General features: G+C 57.0%; 1 protein-coding gene across 1 annotated transcript; it reads right to left on the minus strand.

The window, feature by feature from the left end:
- Window positions 1-919: 919 nt before the first annotated feature.
- SP6 (Sp6 transcription factor) lies at window positions 920-9,421 on the minus strand. Its single transcript, XM_083877852.1, has 2 exons — window positions 8,351-9,421; window positions 920-2,463 (listed from the first exon to the last, which is right to left on the minus strand). The coding sequence occupies exon 2, from the start codon at window positions 2,445-2,447 to the stop codon at window positions 1,131-1,133; it is 1,317 nt and encodes a 438-aa protein (XP_083733978.1). The 5' UTR covers window positions 2,448-2,463; window positions 8,351-9,421; the 3' UTR covers window positions 920-1,130.
- Between the last annotated feature and the right edge of the window lie 1,177 nt (window positions 9,422-10,598).

The raw sequence follows: 10,598 nt of genomic DNA on the forward strand, positions 1-10,598 counted from the left end.
ACAGGGGTGGCTGCTGTCCCCCTTTAAGGGACACAGGGGTGGCTTCTGTCCCCCTTTAAGGGACACAGGGGTCCCCTGCAGGGCCACAGGGCTGTTGGGTGGGTGGGTGGGGGCTGCCCCGCAGGGAGGGGCGGGGGGCTCGGGGCCAGCCGGGCCATTCCAGGCCGGGGCCGGGGCAGGAATGTGGCTGTCCCGGCTCTCCCGGAGCCCGCGGCCGTCCCGGTGCCGCTTCCCCGCCCCGGGGCCCGGCGGTGGGTGTGAGAAAGCTGCAGGTGTGTGTTGTGTGTGTGTCTGTGAGGTTTGTGTGTGAGCTTTGGGTCCTGCAACTCCCCCCTCCCCCCGAGTTCCCACCACGGCTCACATTCAAGCAGGAATTATTATTAATTTTTTTTTTTTCCATTTTCTTCCCTTTTTTTAAATTTTTTTTTTTGCCTGAATTGTGGCAAAAAAAAAAAAAAAAAAAAAAAAAAAAAGAAGATAAAATAAAATAAAATAAAATAAAATAAATTGGGTTTCACATCTTCAAGACCCGCAATCAAACGGGGTTTTAAAGGGTGAGGAGGAGCTCAACACCCCCAGATGGGGCAGGGGGATGTCGCTTGTCCCCCTGACCTTCCACCCCCCAAAAAAAAGGGTCCTAAAAGTCCTCCCAAAAGGGGGGATGAGCTCCACATTTTGGAGGGGCCGGGAGTGGCTGTGGCCGCCTCTCCGAGTGGAGACTCCTGGTTTTCTCCTCTCTTTTTTCTCCTTCTCTTTCCCTCCCCTCTGGGGCTGGACGTGCCCGGGCAGTTCCCCCGCTCCTTCGGCTCCCATTGATGTTCCTCCCAAACAGCCCCGCCGCCTGCCAGCAACCTCCCAAAAAAAAAAAAATAAAAAATAAAAAATAAAATTTGGGAAGCCGGGGGAGGATGAGGGTTGGAAAAAAAAAAAAAAAAAAAAAAGAGAGAGAGAGAGAGAAAAAAAAAAAAAATTAAAAATAACCAAGGCGGGAGAACGGGACAAGTGAAACCACCTCAGGGCAGCTCCAAAAAAAAAAACGCCACCAAACCCAACCCTTGTTGTCCCCAACCTCCGCCACCTTCTCCTGGGAGGACGCGCAAAGTACCAGCCTTAACACCCCAAAAATAAAATTAAAATAAAAATAAATCCCTTCGGAGACCGGCCCCGAAAAACAAAAAAAAAAAAAAAAAAAAGGGGGGACCCTCCATCCAACCTCCATCCAACCTCCATCCAACCTCCATCCAACCTCCATCCAACCTCCATCCAACCTCAACCTCCAACTGGGGCTCAGTTTGTTGGCGCGGCCCTCCGACTCCCTCTTGCCTCCCTTGGGGACATTTGTGTCCCCTCCTCCTCCTCCTCCTCCTCCTCCTCCTCCTCCTTTCCTCCGCTCCCTCTTTCCCCCCTTCGTGCGTCTTCATGTGTTTGCCCAGGTGGTCGCTGCGCATGAAGACCCGCCCGCAGACGGGGCAGGAGAATTTCTTGGCTCCCGTGTGGCTCTGGAGGTGCCTCTGGAGCTCGTCGGAGCGGGTGAAGCGTTTCCCGCAGAAGAGCCAGTTGCAGACGAAGGGCCGGTCGCCGCTGTGCCAGCGCAGGTGGGCCTTGAGGTGCGAGGTTTTGGCGTAGGCTTTGCCGCAGCCGGGGATGTGGCAGTTGTGGAGGTGTTTGCGTTTCGCTCCTTCCGGGCAGGGGCCTCCTCTCTCGGCTTCTTGGCAGTTGGGACAGCGACAGGCGGTTTGTCCTCCTCCCCTGGGAACGGCTCGGCGCGTTCCTTTGGTTCTTCCAGAGTTGTTTTCCGCCACAACCTCCGATCCTCGCGGTTCTGGGGGTCCCTCCAGAGATTTCACCCCTTCGGCCGCCAGGAGATGATGGTGGTGGTGATGGTGTTGAGGAGCCGGCGGAGGGGGCAGGAGGTGGGTGGGGGGCGCGCAAAGCTGGTGGTCGCCCCCTCCATAACCCCCCAACCCTGTAGGTAACCCGGGGTGAGGAGGGGGCGGCACCTGGAGCCCCCCACCCTGCCCTGGGGGCAGCTCCATCCAACTGGCTCCAGCGTGGAGATCCCACCAGTTGATGCTTCCACTTCCACCACCTCCTTCTTCTCCTCCTCCTCCTCCGGGACGAAACCAAGGCTCGTAGGGATGAGCCATGTCCGGGGCGGCCGGCAGGAGTTTGGTGTAAGCCCCAGGAGCTGCGGGACCCTCGGGGGGCAGCTCTAACCTCGCCGGACCATGAGGCTCGTAAGCGCCGGAGGCGGCGAAAGAAGAATCGTCCGGTCCCGGTAAAGGTAATTCGGGAGGTGGAAGAGACGAGGAGAAATCGGGAGCTCCAGGAGCGTTGGGATTGTGAGGTTGGAAGGGTTGGAGAGGCTGCAGGTCCAGGTGGGTCGGGGAAGAGCGAGGAGCGTCCGAGGGTTGAGATCCCAAAGAGCCGCAAACCGCCGTGAGCATCGCGGGGCGCTCGGACCTGCGGAGGGGAAGGGGTGGGGAAGGGTCAGAGGGAGGGGAGGACAGACAGCGATGTCACCTCCCTCCCTGTGCCGGTGACAGGGCTGGGACAACGGGAGGGTGGCAGAAGTTTGGGAGGACATCTGTCTCTGTCCCCTGTCCGCTGTCCCTTGTTTCCTTTCCCCCTGTCCACTGTCTCCTGTCCACTGTCCCTTGTCCTTTGTTCCTTGTCCCCTTTCCCCTGTCTCCGTCCCTTGTCCTCTGTCCCTTGTCCACTGTCCCTTGTCCCCTGTGCCTTGTCCTCTGTCCCCTGTGCCCTGTCCCTTGTCTCCTGTCCCCTGTCCCCTGTCACTGTCCACTGCCCACTGTCCCCTGTCCCCTGTTCCTTGTCCCTTGTCCACTGTCCCCTGTCCCTTGTCCCCATCACTGTCCACTGTGCCCTGTCCCCTGTCCCCATCCCTTGTCCACTGCCCACTGTCCTCTGTCCGCTGTCCCTGTCCCTTGTCCACTGTCCCTTGTCCCCTGTCCACTGTTCCTGTCCCCTGTCCACTGTCCCCTGTCTACTGTCTCATGTCCCCTTTCCCCTGTCCCCTTTCCCCTGTCCCCTGTCCCTGTCCCCTGTCCCCTGTCCCCTGTCCCTGTCCCCTGTCCCTTGTCCCCTGTCCCCTGTCCCTGTCCCCTGTCCTGGCCGCTGGTGCCGGTGGGTCAAAAATGCAAAATTAATTAAAAATCTGAAGAAAAACTCCAATATTTGCTCTGTCACATCCCTGACACAGCTGGAGGCCCCAAGGGGACAGAGGTGACACCCCTGAGAGCTTGGGGACACCCAAAGGTGACATAGCCTGGCCACGGGAGGGGACACAGCACCCATTGAGGGGACACAGCACCCATGGGGGGACACAGCACCCAAGGGTGGGGACACAGCACCCATGGGGGGACACAGCACCCACAGGAGGGGACACAGCACCCATGGGTGGGGACGCAGCACCCATGAGGGGACACAGCACCCATGAGGGGACACAGCACCCATGGGGGGACACAGCACCCATGGGTGGGGACACAGCACCCATGGGGGGACACAGCACCCATTGAGGGGACACAGCACCCATGAGGGACACAGCACCCACAGGAGGGGACACAGCACCCATTGAGGGGACACAGCACCCAAGGGTGGGGACACAGCACCCATTGAGGGGACACAGCACCCAAGGGTGGGGACACAGCACCCATGGGGGGACACAGCACCCATGGGTGGGGACACAGCACCCATGGGGGGACACAGCACCCATGGGGGGACACAGCACCCATTGAGGGGACACACACCCACAGGAGGGGACACAGCACCCAAGGGTGGGGACACAGCACCCATGGGAGGTGGATGAGGCAGCAGAGCACCCCCCGGGCAGAGCTTTGAAGTCGGGGTTGGGGCTGGTTTTGTGTCCCCGGGGGAAACCCCCAGAGCACCCCCAGACACCCCGAGGTGCTCCCAGATTGCCCCAGGACACTCCCAGAGCCCCCGGGGGAACCCCAGACACCCCCAGGGAACCTCCAAACTCTCCCAGACACCCCCAGGCACCCCCAGAGTCTCCGGGGGAACCCCCAGACACCCCTAGACATCCCCAAACCCCCCCCCAGACACCCCCACCCCCCCAACTCCTCCTAGACACCCCCAGACACCCCCAAACCCTCCCAGACACCCCCAACCCCCCCCAGACACCCCCAGACCCTCCCAGACACCTCCAAACACCCCTAAACCCTCCCAAACCCCCCCAGACACCCCCAAACCCCTCCTAGGCACCCCCAGACACCCCCAGACACCCCCAGACCCTCCCAAACCCTTCCAAACCCCTCCAAGACACCCCCAGACACTCCTCCCCCCCAGACATCACTAAACCCCCTCAGACACCCCCAAATCCCCCCAGACACCCACAGGCACCCCCAAAATCACCCCAGGCACCCCAAAACCCCCCCAAACCCCTCCCAGACACCCCCAACCCCCCAGACACCCCCAAACACCCCATAACCCTCCCAAACCCCCCCAGACAACCCCAGACACCTCCTAGACACCCCTAAACCCCCCCAGACACCCCCAAACCCCCTAGACACCCCTAGACCCCCCCAAAACCCTCCCAGACACCCCTAAACCCCCCCAGACACCCCCAAATCCCCCCCCAGGCACCCTCAGGGCTCCCGGCCGTGACTCAGCTGGAGCTTCTCAAACCCCACTGGGGACCTGCCCCACCCCGCAGGTGTCGAAATCCCAAATCCACCTGCGCCGCCACCCCCCCCCCCCCATTGTCACCTCCCGGCCACCCCCAGGGTGTCACTGTCACCTCCCGGCCACCCCCAGCCCAGCCTGGGACAGGGACAGACCCTTTTTGGGGGGCGCTGAAAGAATTTTGGGGATCCCCCTAAGCAAGAATTGACCCCAAAATCCTTCCAGAGGGTCCCCACAAGGCTGGAGACCCCCCAAAGCTGTTTGGGGACATTGAGGTGTCACCCAGGAAGGGAGAGAGACCCCAAAAAATCCAGGTGGGAGTTTTGGGGGGGTCCCCAAAATCCTCCTGACAGGACACACCTGTAGCTGTGTATGGATCCCCCTGAGCAAGAAATGTCCCCCCAAAATCTCTCCAGAGGGTCCCCAAAGGGCTGGAGACTCCCCAAAGCTGTTTGGGGACATTGAGGTGTCACCCAGGAAGGGAGGGGGACCCCAAAAATCCAGGTGGGAGTTTGGGGGGGGTCCCAAAATCCTCCAGGGACACACCTGTACCTGTGTATGGATCCCCCTGAGCAAAAAGTGCCCCCCAAAATCTCTCCAGAGGGTCCCCACAAGGCTGGGGACCCCCCAAAGCTGTTTGGGGACATTGGGGGGTCACCCAGGAAGGGAAAGAGACCCCAAAAATCGAGGTGGGAGTTTTTGGGGGGTCCCAAAATCCTAAAATTCTACAGGGACACACCTGTACCTGTGCTATGGACACAGGTGGGGGTTTGGGGGCAGATTTTTGGGGTTCTGATCCCCCAATTCTGCCCATCCCCAGCCCTGGGGACTGTCCCTTCCCCTTGGGGACACTGATGGGGTCCTGAGCCCCCCCAGGAGCTCGAAATTTGGGGTCAAAGCCAAAAATCTGACGAGGTTTGGGGTGGGAGGTGAGACCCCCCAAATTTGGGGACAGGGACATCCCCCAGGCCCACTAAACCCCCCAGGAGGGGATGGGACCCCCAGATTTGGGGACAGGGACATCCCCAGCCCCCTAAAACCCCCCAGGAGGGGGACAGGACCCTCCTTGTGCCACATTTGGGTTCACCCCAATCCCAATGAGACCCTCTGGGCTTGGAGGGGTCCCAAACCCCCAATTCCAGCCCCAAATCCAGGTAAAAAAAAGCCACAATTGGGATGAGAGGGGGGACACCGAGAGGCACCTTCCCAGCCCCAAATCCAGGTTAAAAAACACCCCACAATCGGGATAAAAATGGATTAAAAGGGATAAAAAGGGATAAAAAGGGATAAAAATTAATAATAATAATAATAATAATAATAATAAAATAAAAAACCCAAAAAACCAAAAAAAAACCCACAAAAAAAAAAACAACCCCCCCCAAAAAAAACCCAAAAAAACCCAAAAAAAACCCAAAAAAACCCACCAAAAAATAAAAAAAAAATAAAAACAAACAAACAAACAAAAAAAACCCAAAAAACCCCCCAAACCCCCCCCCCAAACAAAACAAAACAAAACAAAAAAAAAACAAAAAAAAAACCAAAAAAACCTCTCTGCACAAACCCGCCTCAACCAGAACACAAAAAAACCTCTCCCAGGACATTTTTTGATGAAAAAAAAAAAAAAAAAAAAAAAAAAAAAAAAAAAATCCCTAAAGGGTTCCCCCAGCGTCTTTTCCCTTCCCTCCCTGCCTCCCTCCCTGGCGACGCGTTTGGCCATTTCACCGCAGGGAAACTGAGGCAGCGGCGGCGTCTCCGTGAGTCACAGCCCGGGCCGGGCTGGGCAGGGACGGTCCGGCCTCTTCTCCCGGTGCCTCGCCCCGCGGCGGGGCCGCTTTTCCCCTTCTCGCCCAGCCCGGAGCACCGGGAGACACGATTTGGGGGGGAAAATGGGGTGTTTTTGGGGAGGGGGAGAGGGGTCGTATTTTTTTTCAGTCCCCTGAGTCTCTTGGCAGGAGAGATTTGGGGTTGAGATTCCAGTCCCCTGAGCCCTTTGGGATCAGGATTTCAGTCCCCAGAACCATTTGGGGTCAGGATTTCAGTCCCCTGAGCCCTTTGCCAGGACAAATTTGGGATCAGGATTTCAGTCCCCTGAGTCCTTTGGAAGGGCTGATTTGGGGTGGGGATTTCAGTCCCCAAAACCTCTTTGCAGGACAGATTTGGGGTCAGGATTCCAGTCCCCAGAACCCTTAACCAGGACAGATTTGGGGTCAGGATTCCAGTCCCCAGAACCATTTGGGGTTGGGGATTCCAGTCCCCAAAACCCCTTTGCAGGACAGATTTGGGGCAGGATTCCAGCCTCAAGAACCATTTGCCAGGACAGATTTGGGGTGGGGGATTTCAGTTCCCAGAACCATTTGGGGTCGGGGATTTCAGTCCCCTGAGCCCCTTGGCAGAACACATTTGGGGTCAGGGTTCCAGTCCCCAAAACCCCTTTGCAGGACAGATTTGGGGTGAGGATTTCAGTCCCCAGAACCATTTGGGGTCAGGATTCCAGTCCCCAAAACCTCCTTGGCAGAACAGATTTGGGGCAGGATTCCAGCCTCAAGAACCATTTGCCAGGACAGATTTGGGGTGGGGGATTTCAGTCCCCAGAACCATTTGGGGTCGGGATTTCAGACCCCAGAACCCCTTTGCAGGACAGATTTGGGGTGAGGATTCCAGACCCCTGGGTTTCTTGGCAGGACAGATTTGGGGTCGAGATTCCAGTCCCCAGAACCCCCTGGCAGGACAGATTTGGGGTCTGGGGTCCCCAGACCTGCTGCACCGGGGGTTTCACCCTCTCCTGGGGGGTCCCACCCTCTTCCAGGGTGTCTCACCCTCTCCCGGAGGATCTCACCCTCCTCTGGGGTGTCTCACCCTCTCCTGGAGAGGTCTCACCCTCTCCCAAGGGTGTCTCACCCTTTCCCAGGGTGTCTCACCCTCTCCCTGGGGGTCCCACCCTCTTCCAGGGTGTCTCACCCTCTCCTGGAGGATCTCACCCTCCTCTGGGGTGTCTCACCCTCTCCTGGAGAGGTCTCACCCTCTTTTGGGGGGTCTCACTCTCTTTTGGGGGTCTCACCCTCCTCTGGAGGGTCTCACCCTCTTTTGGGGGGTTCTCACCCTCTCCTGGGGGGTCTCACCCTTTCCTGGGGGGGTCTCACTCTTTCCCAAGGGTGTCTCACCCTCTCCCTGGGTGTCTCACCCTCTTTTGGGGGGTTCTCACCCTCTCCTGGAGGGTCTCACCCTCTCCCTGGGGGTCTCACCCTCCTCAGGTGGGTCTCACCCCCTTTTAGGGGGTCTCACCCTCTCCTGGAGGGTCTCACCCTCTCCCTGGGGGTCTCACCCTTTCCTGGGGTGTCTCACCCTCTCCCAGGGGGTCTCACCCTCTTCCAGGGGGTCTCACCCTCCTCTAGGGTGTCTCACCCTCTCCCTGGGGGTCCCACCCTCTCCTGGGGGGTCTCACCCTCTCCTGGGAGTCTCATCCTTTCCTGGGGGGTCTCACCCCCTTTTGGGGGATCCCACCCCCGTTTTTCCCGGTCTCACCCTCTCTGGAGGGAGTCTCATCCTCTCCCAGGAGGGTCTCACCCTTTCCCAGGGGGTCTCACCCTTTCCCAGGGGGTCTCACCCTCCTCTGGGGGGTCTCACCCCCTTTTGGGGGGTCCCACCCCCGTTTTTCCCGTCCCCACCGATGCTCCGAGAACTCACTCACCGCTCTACCGGCAGCTCTGTCCCGTCCCAACCTCCCTCCTCATCCGGCTCCTGCTTTTCTTATCTCAGAGCACCGACCCTGCACAGGGGGGAGACCCGAGCGGCTCCCCAAAAAAAAAAAATAAAAAAATAAAAAAAAAAAGGGACGGGGCAACCCACTGGGCCGTCCGGGCGAGCAGGAATGGCCGGGTCCCAGCCCGGCGGCCGGTTCTTCCCTCCGCCCCAGCTCCACCCCCGGTGGCCCCGGTGATTTTAACCCTTGGAGGCAGAGCCCTGGCCCCGCCGCTTTGATTTTTTTTTTTTTTTTTAATTTTTTTTTTTTTTTTTGTGTGTGTGTGCGTGGTTTTTTTTTATTTTTATTTTTTTTCTGTGTGTGTGTGTGTTTTATTATTTTTATTTTTTTTTCTGTGTGTGTGTGTGGTTTTTTATTATTTTTATTTTTTTTCTGTGTGTGTGTGTGTGTTTTTTAATTATTTTTTTTGTGTGTGTGTGTGTTTTTTAATTATTTTTAATTTTTTTTGTGTGTGTGTGTGTGTTTTTTAATTATTTTTTGTGCGTGTGTGTGTGTTTTTAAATTATTTTTAATTTTTTGTGTGTGTGTGTGTGTGTTTTTTAATTATTTTGTGTGTGTGTGTTTTTTAATTATTTTTAATTTTTTTTGTGTGTGTGTGTGTGTTTTTGCCTTTTTTTTTTTTTTTTTTTTCTCTGTCTCTCTATTTATTTTTATTTTATTTTTTTTTCCCCCCCCTCTCTTGGTCTATGAGGATCCGGCGGGGGGGGGATGAAAGCGGAGGAAGTTCGCAGAGCAGACACCGCAAAAATAAAAATAAAAATAAATAAAAAAATAAATGAGGGGGGTAATTAAAAGAAAGAAAAAAAAAGCAACAACCCGCCCGCCTTTCCCCTCCCCGCCTCCTCCTCCTCCTTGTCACCAAATTCTCTCCTCGTCGGGGACCCCCAGGCGACACTGATGTCGCCACCTCCTCGTTATCCACAATGGCAGATGTTGGTGGCTTGTCACCCCCCCTGGAGACCCCCCAGTTGTCCCCAAATTAAGGGAAGTGACATTCAGGGGGTGGCCACCCTTTTTCTGTGGCCACCTCGGGGGTGGCACCTGCTGTTCCTGCAGATAGGGATGTCACTTGTGTCCCCTCTCCCCAGTGTCCCCTCATTGTCCCTCTGTTCTGTGCCATGGGGACAATTTTGGGGACAGTTTTGTGCTCCTACCCATGGGGATGTCACCTGTGTGTCCCCTCCCTCATTACCCCTCGATTCTGTGCCATGGGGACAATTTTGGGGACAGTTTTGGACTCCTGCCCGCGGGGATGTCACCTGTGTCCCCTCCCCAGTGTCCCCTCATTACCCCTGGAGTTCTGGGGACAATTTTGGGGACAGTTTTGTGCTTCTGCCCATGAGGATGTCACCTGTGTCCCCTCCCTCATCACCCCTCGTTTCTGTGCCGTGGGGACAATTTGGGGACAGTTTTGGGGTCAGATCTGCACTCACTAGAAGGAGTAGCACAACGCTGGTGGCAGGACCCCGATAAATTTGGGACAAACCCCAAAAAAACCCCAAAAGGAGCCGGAGCTGAGTCCCAGCTCAGCCAGGGGTGTCCAACCCTCCCTTGTCCCTTGTCCCTTGTCCCTTGTCCCCTCCCCGAGGCTGCCGGGTGACAACACCACAACCACTGGAGCCACTTAATCACCGCCGCGTCTTGTCCTCATTTCAAACCCTGGCGGCCACCACAACCCCCAAAAATCCCCCAAAATCCCCCAAAATCCCCCCAAAATCCCACGGGAAAAGGGGCCCCGGTGGCCCCGCAAGGCGCAATCCCGGTTGGGGCGCGTGGGAAGTTTGAAATTCCCCTTTGCCAAGAGCTCGGCCGGGCGGAGGGTGCAGGGAAAGGGAAAAAAAAAATATAAAATAAAACTCCTCCTTGGCCTCGGGGAAAACTCTCCTGGTTTTCATCATCACAGAGAGGACGGGGACGGGCCCCGCCGCCGCCGCCGCCACCGAGAGGCGACTGAGGCACCGGGAGGGGGGACGGGGGGGGATATGGGGGGACAGGGGGCTGGGATAGGGAGGGGGGTCCTGAAATTAGGATCTGAAATGGGGAAGGGGGTCCTGAAATGGGGATCCTGAAATGGGGATCCTGGGATGGGGGTCCTGAAATGGGGAGGGGGGTTCTGGGATAGGGAAGAGGATTCTGAAATGGTGAGGGGGGTCCTGAAATAGGGAGGGGGGTTTCT

Source organism: Zosterops lateralis, assembly GCF_965231275.1.
Source record: "Zosterops lateralis genome assembly, chromosome: 24".
Classification (NCBI taxonomy): domain Eukaryota; kingdom Metazoa; phylum Chordata; class Aves; order Passeriformes; family Zosteropidae; genus Zosterops; species Zosterops lateralis.